Source organism: Rhineura floridana, chromosome 12 (genome assembly GCF_030035675.1).
Source record: "Rhineura floridana isolate rRhiFlo1 chromosome 12, rRhiFlo1.hap2, whole genome shotgun sequence".
Lineage (NCBI taxonomy): Eukaryota > Metazoa > Chordata > Lepidosauria > Squamata > Rhineuridae > Rhineura > Rhineura floridana.
In genome coordinates, this window is record NC_084491.1 from 25382413 (window position 1) to 25406996 (window position 24584).

A 24584-nucleotide genomic window follows, 5' to 3' on the forward strand; every position below is an offset into this window, starting at 1 on the left:
ACATTTATCAACACAAGCTTCCATACTGACATCATTTCTTGTTAATTTACTTCCAACATTGGAGAAGGTTTTAAAGATAGGTATTTAAATATGCAGTTGTATGATTAAGGCATAAATGGTCCTGTTTCAGTTGATTAAGTATTGGGTAGGGGACAAAGGGGTGTTTCAATCGTGCCTGGTGGCTCCATGTCAGTGGGACAGTGGAATCTTCTCTAGATTTTAGTCCAAATTTTCAAGGAGCTGTCCAAGGTGCTCAGCACCTCTTACAGCTGTCTGAAAGTTCAGACTAAAACCTGGAGCAGATTCCACTGCTCCACTGTCATAGAGCTACCAACCGCCACTGGGGTGTTTATGCATAGGAAGTCAATGAGTGCTTATGTACAAGAGGCAAAACTACTCTTTGCACTACTGCCTTCTGCAATGTGATTGCAAAATCCCTACATGGGTTAGAACATACAACTGAATATTGCTAACATTTACATGTGACATAAATAGTACAGCTCAATATCTGGTTAAAAAAGAGGCAAGCCCAAGATATTTTGCTGTATGAAGCAAAGGACAAGATGGTGCCTTCTTTTATTCCATGTACAGAAGTTAAATGGACTGGTAGTTGAGTCTCATTTGAACACTGGAGACGAAACAGCATCCTCCACTTATACCTAAGGACAGCAGGCTGGCTTAGAGTGTTTTAGCAGGCTGTGTGTAGGGAAAGGGGGAAACATATGATTCAGTTTGCATTCAAAGGTGAACCTACCAAGTTTGCACTTTCCAAAACAATATGTGAGCCGAAACACAGACATCCTTTGAAATTCGCACTTCTCTGAATTTTGCAGTGCCGTTCTCCAGCCAAGTCGTGTGTTCAAAAATCCATATACTCACGTTGTGTGTGCATGAAAATGCATATGTAAGGGAAAATAGCATACAGCAATGCATTATATTAGGAGAAATTACTTTGCAAAAATGTATATTGGACAAAATTGGATACAAAAATGTGTATATAAGGAGAAATGTGCACTACAATGTGATGAAGTTTCATGAGGACTTTTTAAAAAAAAAATCACAAACTGATGTGGAAAACTCAGCTTAAGATTGGAAAAATGAGAAATGGAGAGAAACTAATATTGACAGATTCTCCCATCTTCCAGTACCTCACTGCCACTTCCCTATCATCTGCCACCTAAGGCGGCTGCTTCACTCTGTCTAATGGTAGGGCTGGCCCTGGATTAAAAGTTATGTAGTCATTCATAGTTCATTCTCTTTCAGTACATAGCTTTCAGTTGGATTCCTGCTGCCCTACTTAGTAAAGAGCTGTAGCATGTTTTACTCCGTATTAATTCAATTGCATCTTCAGATATTATGCTGTGATGCTGATGCCCACAATATTTCAGATATCTCTGATAAATAAAAGAGCATAGCAAGATTGTCTCTGCACACAAGATATTGAATGCATAGCTTAGGGTGCCGATTTAGATATTCGGAATGATGCAGGGGGAAGGGTTTAAAACCCTCTCGCCCAGCACAACTGCTACAATCAAAATTAGAGTCCCCAGCTGCAGTTTTGAAGATTTGGTTTTTAAAATTTACAATATCCAATTATTGATATTTCACATAATGTTATATCTGTTTGACCCCTGCTGGAAAACCCACAGAGAACAACAGTGAAAGTTGTTGTTATTACTGTTATTTGAACTGCTTCCTATGAAGCATCACTAAGCAATTTCTCAATACAATAAAAACATTTACAACATAATTGCATCTAAAAACAGTTAATTGCTAAAGTTTACTCTATGACATTTGTGCAGTGCCCGAACATGGTGAATTTTCTCTCTATTTCCATTCTGCCAGGCACAGGCTGTAACGCTTGCTACATGGAAGAGATGGAGAATGTAGAGCTAGTAGAAGGGGATGAAGGTCGGATGTGTGTGAACACCGAATGGGGAGCCTTTGGGGAATCAGGAGAGCTGGATGAATTCCTCCTGGAGTATGATCGTGTGGTGGATGAGACCTCGCTTAACCCCGGTCAGCAGCTGTAAGGAATCTGACTGATAAAATTAACATAATTGCTTATTGTTTTCGTTGGTTTCACACTTCTCTTGTTTGATGAGAGAGAGAGAGGATGCATTTGAGCCATCCCCAACCTGGTGCCTCCAGATGTTGTTGGATTCCAACTACCATCAGTCCCAGTCAGCATGGCCACTGGTAAGGGATGATGGTTATTGGAATCCAAAACATCGTGAGGACACCAGGCTGAGGAAGCCTGGTCTAGCCCTATTAGCCAGGCACAGCTCTTCCTTCCTTCCTTCCTTCCTTCCTTCCTTCCTTCCTTCCTTCCTTCCTTCCTTCCTTCCTTCCTTCCTTCCTTCCTTCCTTCCTTCCTTCCTTCCTTCCTTCCTTCCTTCTATATCCTACCTTTCCTCCCCAAAGGCAGCATGAATCAAGTGCAATCACAGGGGAAATTCCATATGAGAAACTTGACTTCTGTTAGCACTAAATTTAAGCATTCGTGGAAATCAGTTGGCATGCATGTCAAACACTGGAGAATCTCTTGGGATGGGAACATGACTTGAAATTGAGGGATAGGGGCTACATTTCATCCCTGGAGTTCCTTTCTTGTCTCTGCAGCAGCACAAAAGGCCTGAGTAAAGGATGTATCATAGTTGTGAGATCCTCGGAGATGCAGCTGACTCATACTCTCCTGCACATATTTGCTGCTGAGAAAAAATGTGCAGAGTCCAGCAAAGAAGGAGAGGTGGTTGTTTTTCCTGCAGCTCAGAGAAAATAGCTTCTATTGCTGAGCAATCAATCTTGAAATGCGACAGCGTTTTGCTAAAACAAGCCACAATTATTTCATCTAACAAGTCCTGTCATCTATCCAAATGACATGTAGACACAGTCACACACCAATGAACTAATATCCCTTTCCGTCTCTCTCTCTCTCACACACACACACGCACACCCCTATGTCCTACTACACCAATTGACCTCTCTCCCTTTCCCCAGGTATGAGAAGATCATAGGAGGGAAATACATGGGAGAGATTGTACGGTTGGTGCTGCTGAAACTAGTTAATGAAAACTTGCTGTTCAATGGAGAAGCGACAGAGAAGCTGAAAACCAGAGGCTCTTTTGAAACTCGTTTTATCTCACAAATTGAAAGGTAGCGTATTTCTTTTCTTTCTTTTTTTACAGTTAAACATTCGTAAGACTTTCCAAGGACAAGAAAAACCATGCACAAACACAATCAAGCCTGATTTCTGAACACAGAATACTGGATAGTATCAGTGTATCTGTTAGGAGTGAAAATTAGCAATGTTCATTTGTTTAAGCAGTTTTAAAATAGCTTGCATTTCCCCCCCTTTAAACGCTTTGCAGTTTTGTGTGCTGCTTTTTACCCCATCCCATTTTGCCACACAAGCCAAAAGGTGACTTTCTTTTCTATTTGCTGTTGTGGGACTTTAGATGGAAGTCTGGAGTTCTTTTGAGTCTGTCCTTATAATAACACAAATGCCTACCTAAGCCAGCACAAAAGGCCTGTTCAGCACAGGCGTATGTGAGGCATGGTGGTAAGGAGTGTTGTCCAGAAGAGCAAAGAAGACAGAGGCACGGAAACATACCAGACATTAGATACCATTGCTTCAATAGACAGCATTTTCTTTCTTTCTTTTTCTTTTATTACACACTTGGTAAGAAATGTTGGGTAAAACAAAATTTGAGATATTTGTGTTTTTTAACCTGCCCAGAGCTGGGGTCAAGGAGTAGGCATTGTAGGGCATTACCGCTGCCCTCATCCCTGCAAGGGGCCCGTTTGCAGTCTCTGGAGCCTCCTTGCCCTGCTGCTGCTCGTCCTTGCCACTTGTTCACTTGCCCTCTCTAAGCATCCCAGAGATAACAGAATGAAGAGATGAAGAAGCCTCTTCCACTTCTTTCTGGGCAGTTATGTAGACGGAGGCCAGAGGAAGAAGGCTAGTGAGTGGGCAAGAGGTTCCTCTCATAATCACCCCAGATAAATGTGTCAATTAATTTGCACCTCACGCCAAATTGCACCCAATTTACATTCACTGGTGAAACTCCTCCTGTGGCGTAATTTAAACCAATCTCCACTATGGTGATTGTAACATGTGCCTAGGAATGAACAGATCTGTCAATTACGGTTCTCTCAGTTTCTCATTTTTCCAATCTTAAATTCAGTTCTCCATATTTCAGCACCAATTTGCTTTTTTTAATAAAAAAAGTCCTCATGAAAATTCTTCAGCATTTTAGTGTGAATTTCTTCTACTAAACACATATTTTATGTAGTTTTGACTAGTGTACACATTTTGCAAGTAATTTCTCATAATATAATGCGTTTTTGTATGTTATTTTCACTAAAATATTCATTTTATGCACATTTCCCCCTAATATATGCATTTTTAAATATTCTTTGGATGGGGAACTCCATCGCAAAATTTGGATAAGTGTGAATGTTGACGGATAGCTCTGTTTCAGTTCTCACAGTTGATAGATTCATCTTTAAATGAAAACTTAATTGAATTCCTCTCCCATCCCTTCATGTGCCTCACCAGAACTTGCTCTCCTTCTGCCAGAAGGTGAGCAAATTGCACTAGGATCTGGTCCACAGCCACCATGTCCCCCATCCCCCCCGTGTTATGCAAGCATAATTTTAATCACTTATATGAGATGAAGTATATAGATTAGCTTTGGCCTCCTCCTTCCGATTTTCCATTGATCCCTGGGGTGAGAAACAATGCCAGCCACCTCCTTGAGAGCAGAAGTAAGAGCTCTTGTGCTTGTCGTTCCCAGTGACCCTGGTGACCGTAAACAGATTTACAACATCCTGACATCCTTTGGGCTATTGCCCTCTGTAACAGACTGTGACATTGCCCGTATGGTATGTGAGAGAGTTTCCACGCGGGCTGCAGAGATGTGCTCAGCCGGGCTGGCTGGCGTCATTAATCGCATGAGACACAGCCGGAGTGAGGACACGTTGAAGATCACAGTGGGCATCGACGGTTCTGTCTACAAGTTCCACCCCAGGTGAGGCCTATGAAGCTGTGGCAGCATGAGTCTTTTAGAGAAACATGGACCTTCTGAATGATTCACCAACAGATGTTGAACTATCAGCCTGCTTCATCACAGTTCAAGGACACATTCTAGCAGAAATGGAATTATCTGTCAGTTTCGGTTCCCTCAGTTTCTCCTTTTTCTAATCTTAAATTCAGTTCCCCACATTTCTGCGGCAATTTGTGATTGTTTTTAATCCTCATGAGGCAGTAGTAGTAGAAACTTTATTGTACATAGCCAAAGGCCTTAACAATATATACAAGTATTGGTTAAAAGGCCCTTCTGATCAGAGCACATGTTAAAAATAAAACATTCGTTACAAGACATTCATTAAAAAAGAAGAAACACTCGGACCTTAGGGTAAGATTTTATATTACCACTAAATTCTTAATGTAGCGGTCCCTCAACTTCTTGGCTGCCAGTGCAAACTGGGCTACCAAGTATGTGATAAATAAATATTTATCGGCTAAAAGTTCCACAACCACTTCTTGGGGCGTTCGATCGGAAAGCAGCCAAATAATATATGATAGATATTTCCCCCTGGGGTCCAAATACAGGGGGCAATTTCTCCTTTTTCTAATCTTAAATTCAGTTCCCCACATTGCTGAAGCAATCTATGATTTCTTTTAATCCTCATTAAAATTATTTGGCATTTTAGTTCAAATTTATGCAGTTTTGAATAATGTACACATTTCTTTTACTAATGTACACGTTTATCCTAACAGAATGCAATTTAACAAGAAAAAGAAAAGCATCCTAAAAGCAGTTAAAAACATTCCGAAAACACAATTTAATTAAAAATGCTCTAAAACACAGGTTGAAATATTCTAGAACACAGTTAAAATATTCTAAGTTAAAAGTGTTATTTCATCGGTGATCTTTGGGTTGCCTGGAACAGCCCCCTTCAGCCATCAACAGGAATGTTTTCAAATTCCTCCCGAAATTCAGTAGTAATGGAGAGAGATGCAGCTCACTATTATTGGCTGTTCTGTGATGCTTTCCCAGTGTTACCACTTTATAGCCATCTGGAGGGGCTACTGTCTATAGGGCAACAGAAGCAGGAGAACCCTTCTACCTCCAGAACATTTGTGGTATGAAAATTTCCAGGATTGCAGCAGGAAGTTATGGGACATGAACTGATTGGAAACAAAACAGTAGGCCCATCCCAAGACTTTGTGCAGGCGCAAACAGGGCTGAAACCAGAATTGCATAGAATTGCCCTGAGATCATCATTGTAAGAAACGTGGTTTTAGCGTGGTTTTCCTTAAGGGAAAAACCCCCTATGAGACCCCAAAAATGGTCTCCTGTGGAAGACCCACGACAGAGACAAGTGTGAATCAGTTTTAAAAGCTTTTATTTTCGTACTTGCAAGGACGGGTGTCCTACCAGAAGGCAGACACACCCAAATGACATTGGTACAAATCTTTTATCCCCTAGCCCGATGCTTCATGCCCTCCCCTGTTTTCCCCATTGGTCAGGTACTTCCAGGGTTCACAGCCTATCAGATCCGCCTGTCCCTGTCACATGAAACTCCTCCCCTGTTTACATCTCCCACTCCTCAGTTTTAGGCTACCTTATACCCTTATTTATTATTTCCCATATATGGTATTTTACTTCCCTCCCCTCCTCATTAACTAAGCATAAAAACTCCCTTTACATCAAACAAAGCAATGAAGGGCTAAAAACATCAGCTGAATTAGTCAAGTGTAAATCCCCTGTCTATTTTAAAGTGGAACTTGACCACAAACTGTCTGTTCTGGCTGCTTTGTTTGAACTTCAGACAGATGTCCTATTCTAAGAAAAAAAGCCCCTTTTCTCTATCTACGTTCTCCAGCTTCTATAGAATTATCTACTGCAAACAGTCTATTAACCTATTAACCATTTATTCTTAACAATAAAAATCACACATTTTATTTATCCTTAGAATATTCTGAAAAAGCAACATATTATATGCATTTCCCACATCATGAGCGCAAAACATGATGAATGCTAAAAGAAAGAACAAAGGAAAGAGTGTCTGGATGGGCCCATACAGTATAGCAGTGCTACATGACACATAAATGTGTCATTTAAACCCTGGTGGCTGCTTTTTCTAGGGAAAAGCAGCTTCAAAATAAAAGCCTGCCCGGGGAGGGGTTGGGGGAGGGAAAGGGTGATTCACTCTTCCCCCACCTACTGTTTTTATGCTGCAACTCCCCTCAGTTGCTTCCTCCTACAGGGGGTTCCAGATGTGTGTTTCCCTTTGCAAATAAATTCCTGGACCTCTCAGGGGCAGGGATGCATTTGGGGAGGGGGGAGTTACAGCGGAAAAGCAGCTGGCAGAGAAAAGGCTAAGGGTGCATTTGCGTATAAGATTTAGTTTGACTTTCGTACAATCTGTTTGAAGGGATCGCCAAAGACATATGATGATGGCATCTCTGGAGGGAGGGGACGGGTGGCAGAGAAATTTGCCCGTGTTTTTATTAGGCCTCATATAATAGGATTGTCATTCATTAAGTAGCATCGTGCTGTGGCAGTAACAAAGTTCATGCTGCTAAGACAGGAGGTTAGAGACAATAGCTGGAAAAGGAAACTCCCTGAGTTTATATTCAGAGCCCAGACTGAAGCTTAAGCCTGCGGACTGGGCTCTTAGACACCATGACGGGCACGTCCGCATGACGTGGCAGCATTCAGCACTGGAAACATGGAAGGAATCCCTTTAAAGAAGGGGCACAACCCTCACTGGACATCAGCATTGATGTATAACCACACACACACACACATATTGATTTGTTGGGGGAGAAATGGACCATAGTGCAGTGGGAGAGCATCCACTTTGCATGCAGGTAAGGCTGGAAGAGACCCCTGTTTGAGGATGCTTCCAGATGACCTGTTTATTGAGCATTGATCCTGATTTGTTTGCAGGGAGGTTAGACAATGTGTCAAACAAGTGTTATCCAACACTTTTCAGTGCATTTTCCCATCACTTTCCTTAACAAAAAAGTCCAATCTTTGGAGTTGTTTCACAAGCCCTTCCAATCAACTGTCATTACGCAACTTGAATTTGCCAGTATGTGACTGAGGCTATTTTTGAGTGGCATTCGGTCTAGAAGAGCCCTGACATGCTGGAGAGCTGCTGCCAGTCAGTGTAGACAATACTGAGCTAGATGGACCAATGGTCTGACTCAGTATAAAGCAGCTAATTATATTCACTATGTTCCTAGTTTACAACAGTTCCTGCCAGCTAGATGCTGTTTGCCCAGATCCCTGCTTCCTGCACACACCAGCAAAGGAAAAAAAGCATTCATTATTTTATTTATTTATTTGGTGAGATCTACCTACTGCTGGGGTTGAGTGCAGGTGGACCTTGCTGAGGTACCGGGGCCCCAGCAGCTGCCCTAAAATGCCAAGTGCTGACTCCAGGTCTGCTTGGCGGAGGGCATGAGAGGGCCTCCGGAGAAGATAATCGAGGTCCATAGGGATGGGAGAGGAGAAATCCCAGGCTATGGTCTGAAGGCACATGAGGCCAGCACCCTGCTGAAGCTAAGCAGGGTCAGGTCTGGTCAGTGCCTGGATGGGAGACCACCTGGGAACCATATGTAAGCTGCCTTGGGTTTTTATCATGAAAAGAAAGGCGGGGTATCAATGTAACAATTGCTTACTTAATTAATTAAAATTCTATTTGCATTTAAAAGATAAACATACCGAATTCACACTTTCATAAGCAAGATCTTTCAAAATTAGCACTTGTCCAAATTTTGCCATGCAATTGTCCAGTCAAGTAATGTGTACAAAAATGCATATATTAAAGTATTCATTAAAAAAAAGCATATGTGTATATTAGGCGAAATTGAATACAAATATTTGCACTAAATTTGCACTAAAATGCTGATGAATTTTCATGAGGACTTAAAAAAAACGCAAACTGATGTGGAAATGCGGAAAACTAAATTTAGGACTGCAAAAACAAGAAACTGAGAGAACCAAAACTGATACATTTGCCCATCCCTAAGGTCCAGGCAGACTGATTTGAAAGAGAGGCGATCCTTCAGGCACAATACCTTCCTTCTCAATCTGGAGGGCCAGTGTGGTGTAGTGCTTAGAGTGTCGGACTGGGACCTGAGAGACCAGGGTTCAAATCCCTGCATGGCCACAAAGTTCACTGGGTGACCTGGGGCCAGTCAATGTCTCTCAGTTTACCCCATCCTCACAAGTTTGTGATGATAAAATTGGGAGGGGAAGAACCATGTTTGTATAGCGCCTTGAGCTCCTTGGAGGAAATACGGGATATAAACATAGTAATAAATCATCTCTCTCTCTTTTTCTCTGTCTCTCTCCTTTTTCACCCAGCTTCAAAGATCGGTTCCATGCAACAGTCAGGCAACTTACACCAGGCTGCGACATCACCTTCTTGCAGTCAGAGGAAGGCAGTGGCAGGGGAGCAGCTCTCGTCTCGGCGGTAGCCTGCAAGATGGCCTGCATGATCAGCCACTGAAATGGCACTGGCAAAGGACCACAAAAGAGAAGCCCCCTACCTGGGAAGTGCCCCCTACCTGGGAAGTGCCCCCTCCATCTAGTGCCAGGCTGAGTTGTTTTAGGGTGTGCCAAAGAGCAGGACCAGCAGAAGGAAGGTTTTCGTGGGAGGCGGGGGAGGGAACGGAGCAATGTTGGGTTCTTCCGAACCTCTGCCTGTACACACAACATCATAACCATGGAAAACCACTCTCTCTCCTTTCTGTCCTTAAAACCTTCTCCTCTACCGCAAGCTCTGGGGAGGGATTCAATGTATGCCATCAGCAGCTTCATATAGTTCAGTGGGGGGTTGGTGGTGGTGGTGGCAGCAGGCTGAGACAAGAAGTCAGGAGGAGAATAAGTTTTGCTCTCTTTTTTTTTCTTTGCTCAAGAAGCAGGGATCTGGGCAAAATGAGCATCTCCAAATGGCATGTTTGGCACAAAATCTTGTAAAGTACTGTTTCTTCCTCAATAAATCAGGTTCAGAGGGGACTCAAAAGTGATAAAAGTTGCCCTTGTCAGCCGCTCGTGGCAGAATATGATCACCATTGGCAGGGAAGGAAATTGAGTAGACATGTTCTCCATCACTGCCCTCTGGTTTCGAAGATACACAGACAGTTTCACTGGCTGTTCCTCCATGTGAATGTACACATCAGCTTGAGCCCAAACTGGTATCCTCGCAAGCAGAAAAGCCCATGTGAAAAATAAGGTTTTCATTTTATTTCTGATCCTTTCCAGCTTCTCCAGATTTAGGATATCAGGCATGAATCAGAGCTTGCAATCTGGTCTAAATACCCACTGCCAGTTCAGTACAACACAGATATATATCTGAGACAATCACGTCTTTTAAGAATTAGTCATCATTAATACAGAGGGCGCTTGCAACTGAGCAGGGCCTAAGAGAGCAAGAGAAGACCACAAACCATTTTATGACAAGAGAGTGACCTGTTTTGGTGACACCTCACCTTGCCTCGATTCCACTCCTTTCAGTTCCCTAATTCTAGAAACCAAGAAATATGCATACCACAATGCTCCCTTCACAAATCCAGGATTCTCAGACAATAGATCTAAAAGGGAGAATGGATGCACACAAGTGTAATTTCCTTCTTCATATGCCCAGATAGGTTAGTATTTGGGTCAGGAGAAAGTGAGAGTGACAATATTTGCTGGAACACTCCCCACCTATCTGTGATCAGCCCACTTGTGTGCATGGGACCCCCCCCCAAAAAAAGTGTTAAATCTGTCACAGTGTGGAAGGTAAGTTGCAAATCCATGTGTGTCTTGAAGGAGAAAAGTAACAATTGGGCGGTGCCAAACAGATTTAATCTGGAAGCTCCTGAGATTCACCGAAGGCTGGTTCACATGTTACCATGGAGTAAAGCAAATGAAAAACTACAATTGCTCCATACAATGCTACAGTATAAAGATAAAAGATTTTAAAATCTCTGCTATAGGAGTACACACTTGTGTGTTGAGATCTGTACAATGCACCTCTGTTTCCCTAGCATGCTCAAAATGCGGGAAGTTGAGCTGGCACCCACAGATGTGTGATATCCTTTGCACATGACATCCGTACAGAGGCCCACACATTCTGTTTTTAAAATGTAACATCTGGGACATCCCTTAGCTGCGGAAAGGTTCATCCCCCTGATCCTGATTTCAGCTCATACAGTTGTTTAACCCAGATTCTCTTCCCACTATCATAATATTGTCTATTTCATACTTTTTTTGGTCTTTTTCTCTCTCTCCTGCTATCCTGCTTATGGATCCAGGGGCCCTTTTATATTAAAAATAAGAAGAATAAAAAATTTAAACCTTTGTAAAACTTGCCCGTTGCATTTCTTCTGTTTATCAAACCTCGTTCATGCGTTACAGTTTTGGAGTACAGTACACTGTAGAACAGAGAACAGGAACCTGTGGCCCTCCAGGTATTCTGATGGTCCTCTCCTACCCAATTTTAACCTCACAACAACCCTATGAGGTAGGTTAGGCTGAGAGACAGTGACTAACCCAAGGTCACCCAGTGAGCTTCACGGCCAAGTGGGGATTTGAACCCTGGCTTCCCACATCCCAGTCCAACACTCTAACAACTACACCACACTGGCTCTTATCAGTGTAACTGATACAGAATTGGTATAATTGGTCTGAATGCCTGGCTGCCGTAAGTGTTCTAAAAAGTGGCAATGAATCTGTATGCCCTTTTTCATGATGTTGTCTTGATTTGGTATGAGTTCTAGCCCCAGAACCTTTATTGTAGAGAATGCAGAGTTTTAGTTAATGCAGTTCAGCCCATCATGCCATAGCAGTTGAAAAAGCTTCACCTTCCAGAATTGTACTTCTGCGTAAGTACACACATCAAAAAGCCCTGTCTCACCCAGAAGCAAACTTTCAGGGAGCACAAGCCAAGTGTAGAACAGCAGCAACAAACGTCTCCTGCTCCAAAAGATTCATTTTGAAATTAGCAATGTATTTTAATTTCAGGATTTATAGGGCCTAAATAGACTCCAAAATGATGTCAGAATGCCCCATCCATGTATCCTCTGTACATATAAATTCCTGTTCTTTGGCAATGTTTAAATGCCCCCTTCTAACTATAAACCAGCTTTGTGGATGTACATGAGCAGCCAAGACAAAGGAAGAGAGATGATGAGCCTTCACATCCTCTTACAAAGTAACATATGAATTTTGGGTCTAAATCTCCCTTAAACAGAAATCAACACACTTCATGGGACTGGAGCCAATTAAAAGGGGGTGGGAGAATGTATCACTGGTCATGCTGAAGCCAATGGATTTAGGTGTTTGGGTTGCTGGAATATATCTTATTTCTATGATAGTGTCACATGGTAAAGAATAGGAATGGGGAAAAATTCAATTGAGTTTGCATTTAAAGGAGAATTTACTTAATTTGCACTTTTGAAGACAATATGTGAACCAAAACATAGCCACCCTTTGAAAATCTTATGTCTCCGAATTTTGCAATGCAGTTCTCCAGCAAAGTGAAGCGGATAAAGAGGCATCTACTAGGGTAAAGTGTTCATAAAAATGCATATGTTAATGAATACAACATACAAAAATGAGCTATAGCAGGGGAAATTGCTTTGCAAAAATAGGCAAAATTGCATTCAGCGCTCTGTAAATTAAGAAAAATTTGCACTAAAATGCTGATGCATTTTCATGAGGACCTTAAAAAAAAAATCATAAACTGATGTGGAAATTTGATGAACTGAACTTAACGATTGGAAAAATGTGAAACCAAGAGAAACCAAAACGGACAGATTCGCTCATCCCTAGCACGGCAAAAAGAAAAGAGGTCACACATACACAGGCCTAAATAATGATCATCCTGACACTACTGCACAGAGAAAGAATATGGAAGGCTCCATTTAGAACACTCAGCTCAGGAGCGCCTGCTTCCTCGATCAGCAAATCCTACAACACACTATGCCATCCAGACCTTATCAGTTCTCATGGTATCAACCCTGGGGACTGCCAAGTTTGGCTCTCTCCTGCTACCAGGCTCCTGATTTAGCTCACCAAGTGATAAGTCTGTGGATATAGTCTGAGCTGACGTTTGACGCCATCCAGACCTTCTTTGTTCTTCAGGAAGACATCCAGAATGGTGAGTACCTGGCATCTCTCTCTCTTTCTCTCTCTCTCTCTGCTTTGCAAATTCTTTGTAGCAATGGGTATTTGGGTGATTGTGCATAAAGGCTGAACTGTTTCTCTGTCCCACTCCCACGGGGGTGGGAAATAAGCTAAGTGAAGCATACAGTATGTTCATCCTTCCATAGGAGAGAGAGCAATGGTTCAACCTATATGCTAACCAAAAGGACTGGAGAAAGGGGCTTGTGGACTGGGAAGATCTAAAATACACGTGGTGACAGTGAACATTCATTTTCATTCAGAGTGATACAGCTTTGGAGAAGCAGAAGCAACTGTACCAAAACAATAATCAAATTGAACACCACACAGGTTGTCTTGTTAAGAATCAAGAATGTATTGGATGTGATAGGGCCCTGCACAAGTGCTTCATCAACTGTTTCTATTTACCAAGGACAATCCTTTTCTGGTACCTGTCCCTGGTAGCCCACTGTCCTGCTTGTGTCCTGTTTTGCCTTTTGGGAAGATATTGCAGGATACCTGCTTTTAAAATTAAATTAGTGTGTGTATACATTTGCACCAAATATCTCTAGGTTTCACCTCCCTCTCACAGTTCTCTGAATAGGCTGGTGGATTAGATGGTTCTTCACCAGGGATGGGGAATCTGTGGCCCTCTAGATGTTGTTGGATTCATCAGCCCGAGCCAGCAAGGCCCATGGTCAGTTATGATGGGAGCTGTAGTCCAACAACATCTGGAGGGTTACAGGTTTCCCATCCCTAATCTAAATACTTGCAGACAGACCCACATGCCAGGACACTGCTCCATCTCCCACCCTTTACTCCTCCTTTTGATTTAACACTTATTGTTAATTGTTGCTAAAGTTACAGTTCTAAACACACTTACTAGAGAAAGCCCCACTGAACCCAGTTATTCTGAGTTAATATGCATCTGATTGCACTGTAAGTGTTTTTGATCTACAGCAATCCTGTTACAACTACAATCTGATCCACTATGGGGTTAAACATTCTATTGAAAATTCTTAAGTTTGTATGTGTGTGTTTTAAATAAGTAAGTGTTATAGTTCGCTAACATGCTCAGCTTCAGAAGTCAGTGCAGGACAGGCTACAGCAGAATAAATAAATGCAATGGACAGTTAGTAAATCTAAAAATTCCTTGATTTGACCTGTGTCATCGATACTGACCCCACTCCAACTCTCCAAGTCTGCTAAGTTTGGTTAAACATAATAAGCATTATGATTGACATAGTCCTAATGTGTCAGGCATATTAGACCCAGGGCTTGTCTGACCATTTGGCAGAGTGAGACAGCTAGCCTCAGTAAGCAGGTTTGGGGGTGCCATGAGAAGACTGAAAATTGTTGCAGTTATTTCATTTATCACATTTTTCCCACCGTGGAAACCCTCTGGGATTTTCTGCCTCTTCAACCACCAACATTTCTTATTCTAGCATATCACAAGTGCACTGACACACACACACCAGACCTGTGTCTTGAAGCACATTTTGCAGGTTTCATCACTAATAATGCATTCATGGTGGTTTTATACTCTGTTTGATTAGCTGTGCTGCGGTACTTCCCATCCAAAAGAGCTCCAAATCAACTTTAATTGTGCAACCAGAATTTGCTGATTTGTGACTGAATCCCACCTAAAACTAGTGACAGTCTGGAAGCTCCCAAGGGCCCCTTCATTCTCATTGGTTGGGGGCCAGGGCAGCAAGAGCTCTGGTGCTATTGTAATTGGCTTCTTTTCTTTCAGGCCAGCAGAAAAGCCGGGACCAGAAGCAAAGCTTCTGCAAAGCATGCTCAGCGGGGCTCTTCCAATGTTTTCTCCATGTTTGAGCAGTCGCAGATCCAGGAGTTCAAGGAGGTGAGGGGCTCACAGACTGTTTTCCCGTTCAGCCAAGGAAATGAATTCAAGCTGGCATCCAGTGGGAATGCCACTGAAAGGTGGACTCTGAAGGTTGGATCCAGGTTAAGGCTGCCATCCTATACCCACTTCTTTGAGAATTAGTCTACACTGACTGGCAGCAACTCTCCAAGGCATGATGGGAGTCTTTCCCAGCTGACAACCTGGAGAGGTTGGGGATTGAAACTGGACAGTTCTGCATTCAAAACTCTTCCACTGAGCTACAGTGGGAAAGAGATGGGGGATCTCTTTGGGTCGGTTGTTTGCACGATGTAGAACTCTGGAAGATCAGTGCTCTAAATTGCCGCCACAAGTACAAGAGGCTCCCCCTGCAGTCTAGGAATGGGGGAGAAATTGGGTTCAGTTTGCATTTAAAGGCAAACTTACCTAATGCTCACTTCCTGAAACAATATGTGAACCAAATACAGCTCCCCTTCACAATTCTCACTGCTCCAAATTTTGCAATGAAGTTCTCTGCCAAGCAAACTGTAAAAAAAAGAAAAGAAAGCATTTACTAGAGTAAAATGTGCATCAAAATACATGTTTGTGAAAATAACATACAAAAATGCATTATACTTAGAAAGAAATTGCTTGCAAAAATGTGTCCATTAGGCAAAACTGCAATTAAAAAGTGTACATTACAATTCACATTAAAATGCTGGAGAATTTTCATGGTTTGGAAAAAAAAGAATAAATCACAAACAGATGTGGAAATGTGGAGACCTTAGAAATGAGAAATTGAGAAAAGCCAAAACTGACAGATTTGCACATCTCTACTGCGGACAGTCGCCCTTCAACTGCCCCTGCATAGACCTGTAAAATCACTTAAATCATCTGGGGAAATTCTACTTGTGGCATCGCACCCTACAGCATATCATAGGGTGGTGATCTGAAAACTGGCATTTCCTCGTATTTCCACTGTACTATGGAATGACCATGTCCTTCTATCATATGTGGGCAGGAACCATCAGTTGCTTCAGATGCCTTGTACAGACATATCTTTTTTGCCCAGGCTTTCCCTGACCCATAAGACTAGACTCTGTTTTACAGATTGGATTTCTTGAATTCCTCTTTTTATTTGTATTCCTTCACATAGCTCGTGGTGAAACTACGGAATTTGCTCCCACAGGAAGCAGTGATGGCCACCAACTTGGATGGCTTTACAAGAGGATTAGACAAATTCATGGAGGATAAGGCTATCAATGACTAATAAGCTTTCAGGTCCTGCTAGCAAGCTGACCATAGGCATCACTGATGGTGGGGAGAATGAGCTAGCCAATGCAGATTTTGTCGAGCCGATGTAGATTTTAAGGTTTGAATTATAGGCTCAGAAAATGCAAAAGAAAAGGAAAAACTGATTTGTATAACTTGTGAAAATAGGCAGAGTGGCTGCTCAGCTCATGAAGCAGCACAATCCGTTTCCCCTGCTCTAGAGAGATAACAGCAAGGCTGGACATGTGGTTCAATTAAAGGTGAATAGGAGGGGGACTGGAACATATTTGTGTGAGTGTGTATGTTATTATAGTGGCAGAAAGGAATTAGATGAGAGAGAAAGAGGATTTAACTTTACTTGTCTTTTCCCAAGGCATTCAGCTGCATTGACCAGAATCGAGATGGCATTATCAGTAAATCAGACTTGAAAGAGACGTATGCTCAACTGGGTGAGTGTCTCCAGTGGTTATATACTTGCACTCTGCACAAGCACAGGGGATTCTTCTCTATCAGACAATTAACAAGCACAAGGAAAAACAAGTAGCCAGGCCCAGAGTAAGGGTTTTGAGGGCCTAAGGGTAGTAGGGTGGATGGGCCTAAGTACTGTTTATTTATTTCAGCTATTTATATCCCAATTAATCACCAAAGTTTCTAAGATTACACAAAGCGTACAGCAGATAAAATCAATTAAAATTAATCATACAAACAGAAAACTTGTTTAAAATGCCTGTTGAAATAGAACGGTCTTCGTCAAGTGCCTGAACAGGGAAGGGGCCTGTCTGACCTCAGCTGGGATGGAGTTCCACATAAATGGGCCCACAGTACTGAATACATGGCTCCTGGTGGATGTGAGCCGTGCATCTGAGTCATCATGGGGGACCACTGTGTATGCACTAGATATAAACTTCAGATGCAAATTATTCTCTAAACCAGGGGTTCCCAAACTTTGGTCTATGGACTACTTGTGGTCTGTGACCTTCATTCAGGTGGTCTGTGGCATGTTGGTGGATCTGTGGTTGAAGACAGAAGAAAGCACATCCATTGTATTAAATATTCATATTGATTTTTAATTGTATTTTTATTGCTGCTTTTATTTCTTATATAGTATTTCATTGTTACCATTTGAACTCTGTGGAGTGCAAGTCGCAATACAATAAAATACAATATTTAAGAAATAGAATAAGCAATAAAATACAATTAAAAATTATATTGTGTCTAGCATAGCACATTACAATTGCTACAACAGGCAAAAAGAATCATTAAGTTGTCCACTGAGACCCTCAGCAATTTTCAAGGGGTCTCAAGTTTGGGAACCACTGCACTACAAATATTTTTTCCTTATTTTCCTGGCTTTGGCTCTCGCAAAGTCATGAAAGATGTTGTTCCTCCAAGGGGCTCAAGATGGCACACACGCATGGATTTCTCCCCCCTCCACCATCCTGTCAACAACAGCCCTGTGGGGGAGATAAGACTAAGGGGGACAGAGTCACTGTCCCAAGGTCATCTAGTATGAGCTTCACGGCTGAGCTGGGAAACTGAGGGCATAACAAAAAAACAGAAACCTGAGAGTCTAAAGCTATAGCCTTATTTGCCTAAATCATGATAATTCAGCCCTGCAGGTGGCTGTGCCATGGCTGTGCCATGGTATGAGATGCTCAAATTGAAAAGACAGTTTACTAGCTTCTAACAGAGATTCTCTCCTCCTGAGCTGGCAAGCTGGATCCAGTTAAACAATTCTCTACTCTTTTAGCCATGAAAGCTTTCTGAAAATGTAAACTCTCCAGCTAGGGATACTAGGTGGTCTCGTAATGTGGAAAGTGACATTATAAAAGACTTAAGATCTACTAGTGAAGGCCTAGAATATAGGAACCTGCTTTATATCTGCTCAATTTGTCCCTCTAGCACAACATTGCCTATATTCTCACTAGCACGAGCTCTCTAAGGTCTCAGGCAGAGAGAAATTTTCTCCATCGCCATCTTCACCATTTAAAAACAAGAAAGGAAAGTACAAACTGGACATGTCAGAGATGGACCCTGAGACTTCCTACCTGCAGAACATGAATTCTGTTACCAAGCTATGGTGCCTCATTGCCTCAGGTTCGTTCCTTGAAGACAGTCTTCTCCAGGCTGGTGCCTTCCAGAAGTTTTAGAGTTCATCTCTCATTACTGGCACTGAAGTCGAAAACCTTTGGAGGACACCATACCAAGTTGGGGCTGCTTTAGGGAAGCTAAGGTTGCTGTCTACTAGGAGCAAATTTTAAAACAGGAAAGGGTTGTCATTCAGTGGTAGAGCATCTGCTGACACCCCCAAGTTCAACCACCAGCATTACCAGGTAGGTCTGGGAGAGACCCTTTCCTGGAACCTTGGAGAGCCGCTGCTAGTCAGTGCAGACAATACTGAGCTAGATGGACCAATGGTTTAACTCAAGATAAGGCAGTTTCCTATGTCTGAAAATTCACAATGACCTTCCTAATGGAATGCAGCAGGGAAAGAGCCCATCTGCTAATCTGCAGAGCTGCTGGTGACATAGCACGCGTGTTATTTCTGGAGCCCAGAGCACTTCACTATTCTTCAGCTCCAGATGGTGTCATTTTTGATAAACAGCTCGTCAGTTTCAGAAGAGGCCTTTGCAGTACATAGGGGGATGGTGGTGGCAGTGATTGTGGTGTTGGTGTTGCGTGGGCAGTGTACAGTTTCAATTTTGGAGAGCTGCTCCTTCTAGCCCAGAAAAAGAAGCCCACAAACTAAAAAATGCCAGTGGCAAAGATGTTTAAGGGAAGGCATGTATTCAAATGGCATGATCTCCAAAGTGGATACTCTGGGAAAGTCTGTTGAATGTAGTACTGGGCCAATATTGCTGCCCGAGCTTTTGGGGAGGGGCATTCATAGGGGAAGGGGCAAAAATGATATGCCTCCAAAGACAGGGTGGTGGTGGATGAAATTTCCCCCAAGGTTTCAGTGTGGGGATGTTTGGCTTATCTTGGGAACTAGACCAGTCTTGTCTACCTACTGTCCTCTACATGTTGCTGGACTATGACTACCATCGTCCATACTGAAAGCAGGAATGCGTATATAACTGCCTGGAGGCCATCATTAGCACCAATCTTCATGAACGCACAATAAAAAGGACATTTTGGAGTGTCCCATGGAGTTTACTGGGGCCCTGCTTTCTCTATAGGGAAACTGAACGTGAAGGATGAAGAACTGGAAGAGATGCTGAAGGAAGGGAAAGGGCCGATTAACTTCACTGTCTTCTTAACACTCTTTGGGGAGAAACTGAATGGTGAGTTGCTGCTGCCATGGCCAAGGACCTTGTTCACTAACCCTCAGGCTAGCTCTTGCTTTGGGCCAAAACTCCTGAACATACTGCGATAAGTGACAAGAAAACTGATTTATCTCTAAGGATGCTTCCAGTCTGTCACTACCTTCAGGTGGGATTCAATCATATAACAACAAATTCAGGTTGTGCAAGCAGGATTTGAGCACAATAACATTCTCCCCCCAAAGGCGAAACTCTTTTATATGCTTGCTGCATACTCCTCAGTAACAACCTATACAGTAAGGGTTATATTTAAGTAAGTCCTACCCACTGAGATGAACAAACCTAAGTTAGTCCTGTCTATTAACTTCAATAGGGTCAACTCTGAGCAGGACTAGCACTGAATAGCACACTTAATTTGGAGGTCTTGTGCAACAAATCCACTACTCTCCCACCCCCTCAAAAAAAACTGATAAGGAAAGTGACAGGAAATGCACTGGAAAGTGTAGGATAAGATTTTCCTGATGCAACGTCATCTAACTTCCCGGCAACTAATTAGAATGAATGCTCAATAAATAGATGATGTCATCTAACCACCTGCAACCTTTGTGCAAACAAATCAGGATGAATGCTCAATGAACAGGCCATCTGGAAACAACCTGAGAAAGGGATGCTGGCTTTTGGGAGGAACTGGCCATTCAGCTGAAGAGGCTGCATCCGCCAATGTTGTCTGTCTACTAGTGGAAGGGCTCTTGTGCTGGCTTTAATGTTGCACCATAGGAGGAGTCCAATGCAACAGTTGCGCTAGGGGAAACTCACTGTGCAACAGATTGCCACAATCTCTTGCTCAACAAAGTTATCAGCAACCTGCTTGTGCATTTTCTTGTGCAACCATGTCCCCCTGGTGCAAGAAAATTCACCAGCAGAACACGTATACCACTAATAAGTTACTTTAACTTAGTGCTGCATTGAAGACAACCCAATGAGTTATTCTGGAAAAGAATGCCAATATGGTTGCTCCCACAGTATGATGAATATTGCTGCTCATGAGATTCCCATATGTATTTAATACAGTACTCAGTCAAGGACAATGTGCCATGGAAACTGACATTGGGACTGACAAGAAGTTCTTGAGAAAAGACAAAACTGAATCAGTTCCATTGGTCAGTTCCCTTAATTTTAAGGTGTAATTTTAAGGAGCTAAGTTGTGATGCTTTTTTGTCTTAGAAATCTCTCCCTCCCGAGAGGCCCGGCGATTGTTTGGTTTAGTTCTGTTGAATTCCCATTTCCTCCCTGGAACTTCACAACTTTCAGACGCCCTGCCCCCCCCCCCCAGCCAACCACAAGAGGGCCTGTCCTCAGTTTGAGAATCCTTGCTTGTAAGTGAGCAATTGTTCTCTTCCACAGGCACTGATCCAGAAGAATCCATCCTTGCTGCCTTCAAGTTATTTGACCCCAGTGGAACTGGCTATGTGAACAAAGATGAGTAAGTATATTCAGTATGATTCAGCTCCTGGGTACAGCCAACTGGATTCTGATGACTGGCTTAACCAATGGGAAAGGGTTGTGGCTCAGTGGTAGAGCATCTGCTTTGCATGCAGAAGGTCTCAAGTTCAGTCCCTGGCACCTCCAGGTAAGGCTGGGAGAGAGACCCCTCTGTGAAATCCTGGACAGCTGCTGCTGGTCAGAGTGTAGACAATCCTGACCTAGATGGCCCAATGACCTGACTCAGTATAAGGCAACTTCCTATGTTTTTTCTATAGTCACTGCAGGCCCTTGTTTGCCTAGCAGAGAAAATGTTAGGGAAGGACCATGGTGCAGTGGTAGAGCACATAGTTTGCATGCAAAAGTTCCCAGATTCAGAGAGCTGGAGAGCTGTCAATTCGTGTAGACAATACTGAGCTAGGTGGACCAATCACGTGACTCAGTATAAGACAGCTTCCTATGTTCATATTAGGGATCTGCATGTTGTGCTTGAATTAACAGTGGCTTTTTATTTCTAATTTGGTTTCCAGGTTTAAACAACTCCTGATAACTCAGGCTGACAAGTTCTCTCCTGAGGAGGTGAGGTGACTCTTCTAGTGTACCACAGTTTGGCATGTGTACCATACCTTCCCTCCTTAAACCTAAATTTCCCTTTAGCAGGAATCTTCTTCTTTCACAGGCTTCAAATCTGGGAGTTACCTTTTGACAGATGCATTTGATATAGGGCTATGTTTTGAAATTTGTAGGACTGGCGCAGAATGGCAAATCATTCCAGTGAGTTTCAACAGCCCTTTGGAAGAAGGGCCAATCTTTTCCATTTGGCTGCTTGGGGATGGTCTCTAGGGGAAAAAAAAAAAAGCTTGGACAGGACAATCAATTGTCCTCGAGGGACAGACAGAAGGAAGGAACAGAGGGAGAAGTCAGCCCTGCCTCAGCAAGGTCTGAGGAAAAGGGAACACCAGAGAGAAAGGGGAGAAGAGATGAAGGGTCTGGGACTGTTAACCCCTGTAGTGAGTTAGGGAGGGGGAGGTGTACAGGATAGAGGGAAACTTTGCATTAACACAGAGAGGTGTCCTGTGATGAAAGGAGGTACCCAAGTCGCTGAGTAGGAGCCCCACCAGGAGGATCTCTGAACAAGGGCCACATGGGGTTCTGAGGACCCTCAGGATTGTAGGCAGGGTGAATGCGGACCGCAATGGATTCCAATAGTCGTTCCCTGCCATTCGTTTTTGTCTGCCCCATCAAGGACTCTCTCTTTAGCCATGTCTTTTTTTTTTAACCTCGGTATTAGGGATGGAAATATTTGTCAATTTTGGTTCTCTCTGTTTCTCATTTTTCCAATTTTAAATTGAGTTCTCTACATTTCTGCAGCAATTTGCGATCTTTTAAAACAAAATCCTCATTAAAATTCTCTAGCATTTTAGTGCAAATTTCTGCTACTTATCACATTTTGTAATGTACACATTTTTGCAAGCCATTTCTCCTAATATAATGCATTTCTGCATGTAACTGTCACACATATATTCATTTATATGCACACATTCCCCTAATATATGCATTTTTGTAAACATTGTTTGGTTGGAGAACTGCATTGCACAATTCAGATGTGTGCAAATCTTGAAGGATGGCTGTGTTTCAATTCTCATATTGTTTTGGAAAGTGCAAATTTGATAGATTCAGCTTCAAATACGAACTGAATAATCAAAATTCTCACCCATCCTTAGTTTTCATAATGTCAAAATGGTTGCACATTGAGAGGTTGATAATAGCTGGAAGTGAACATTTTGGCTTTTATCCTCACCCTTTCAGATGCTTTCAGATATTCCTTTCTGCACTTGCAATTCACAAACAATGAAAAAAACGTTCCCGTTCCAAAAGGTAGAATGGGGTTCTTTATGTAATAAGAGATGGGGACCGGGGGAGGGGACACACAGAGCTGGAGCAGTCTTCCCCAATCTGGGCCCCAGCAGAGGTTTGGGAGGCCCAGAGGTTTTGGACTGCAATTCCCATCAGCCCCAGCCAGCATGGCAAATGGTCAGGGATGATGGGACCTTGACTATTACTATTTTGTTTTTGGTTTTTATTGTTGAAGTTTGACTTGTGTAAGAAACTTTTAGAAAATGCTGAAAAATGTGCATGTCAGGATAAATTTGCTGTAAAGCACTGATGAATTTTTATGAGGACTTTTAAAAAAAATCACAAAGTGGAAACATGGAAAACTGAATTTAAGATTGGAAAAATGAAAAACATGAAAACCCAGAATTAACAGGTTCTCCCATCCCTAGTCATAGGGCAATCCTAATTCCTAACCATGTCTACTCCGAGGTAATTCCTGTTGTATTCAGTGGAGCTTCCTCCCAGGTAAGTGGGGTGAGAATTGCACCCTCAGGCTCTCAACTTGCTTTCATGCATTTTCTAGCATTTTTAGGGAAGATACTTTATTAGCATGCTTTTAGCTACAATATCTTGAAAGCTGTACATTTATTCCACTTTATGAATGATTTTTTTTTTAAAAATCACATGACTCAAGGAGGTGGGGAAGCCACAAATATGGTATTCCAAAGCTCAAAAGACTTGGCAGCCTTGGGTCATTAGGCCAATTGACTGCTACATTCTTACCCGCATTTTGTGTTCCTTCCTTTCTAGGTAGAGCAAATGTTTGCAGTAGCTCCCATAGATGTGGCGGGAAACATTGACTACAAATCTTTGTGTTACATCATCACCCATGGCGATGAGAAGGAAGACTGAAGAAATGTGGGGAAATTACAAGGTTGTGGTGACAACTACCACTGCATTGCAAACAACTGTGCAATAAAAGACCGACTGAGAAACGAATAAAACTCTTGCTGAGATAGTGAAATGAGGGAATACCCATGTGTGAAGCCAAATAAGAACATTTTTAGAGCAGTGAGACAGAACTAGAAGCACCTTTACTGAGTTCATTCTGAATCAGCACCAGCTGGTGCCACCTTCCTCATACCGGCATCGTGGCAGCTTACCTGGATGAGGTGGAAAGGGTAGCAGCGAGTTTGGAGCTGTGTAGACATACTGGCTCCAGCCCCATCCATGTAAGTTGTAGTGGTGCTAGCGCTGGAAAGGTAGCTCCACAGCTCTGCCTCATCATGCATAGGTTTCAGCACCTTGGGCAGCTCTTTGAAAGCTCGGACTAAAATCCAAGGCGGATTCACTACCCCACTGATATTGGAACCACCACTGCATTGGCTACTACTACTTTAAATACCACTAGCTAAGAATCATGTCCAGCTTTTCCATCCATAGTTCTATTATAGTACTTCCCAGTAAAAAGAGCCAATAGCTAGTGTGACTGGGCAAAATCATTCAGCCTGGAATGGAAAGCCTTTACTGTAGGGATGGGGAACCTGTGGCCCTCCAGATGTTGTTGGACTCCAGCTCCCATCAGTCCCATCCCGCAGGGCTAATGGCCAGGCACTATGGGACCTGAAGGGCCACAGGTTGCCCATCCCTGCTTTACTGCTTAGGGAGATATTTCAATCTGTACCTCTGGCAGCTCTCTGCATAGGTGGATGTGCA

General features: G+C 42.7%; 2 protein-coding genes across 3 annotated transcripts in view; both read left to right on the plus strand.

Moving 5' to 3' along the window:
• The window catches only part of GCK (glucokinase), a 31557-nt gene extending 20212 nt beyond the window's left edge, over positions 1-11345 (plus strand). The window contains exons 7-10 of one of the 2 annotated variants that reach the window (XM_061592366.1): positions 1846-2029; positions 3001-3156; positions 4800-5033; positions 9390-11345. In XM_061592366.1, the coding sequence (XP_061448350.1) occupies positions 1846-2029; positions 3001-3156; positions 4800-5033; positions 9390-9534 (719 nt within the window). In that variant the 3' untranslated portion in view covers positions 9535-11345. The remainder of the gene's footprint in view (positions 1-1845; positions 2030-3000; positions 3157-4799; positions 5034-9389) is intronic. The other variant, XM_061592367.1, reaches the window with a different exon arrangement.
• Positions 11346-14931: 3586 nt separating this feature from the next.
• On the plus strand, positions 14932-23780 carry MYL7 (myosin light chain 7). The gene is made up of 6 exons (XM_061592514.1): positions 14932-15036; positions 16661-16736; positions 19467-19571; positions 20955-21033; positions 21563-21611; positions 23679-23780. The coding sequence occupies exons 1-6, from the start codon at positions 15001-15003 to the stop codon at positions 23778-23780; spliced, it is 447 nt and encodes a 148-aa protein (XP_061448498.1). The 5' UTR covers positions 14932-15000.
• Positions 23781-24584: the final 804 nt, after the last annotated feature.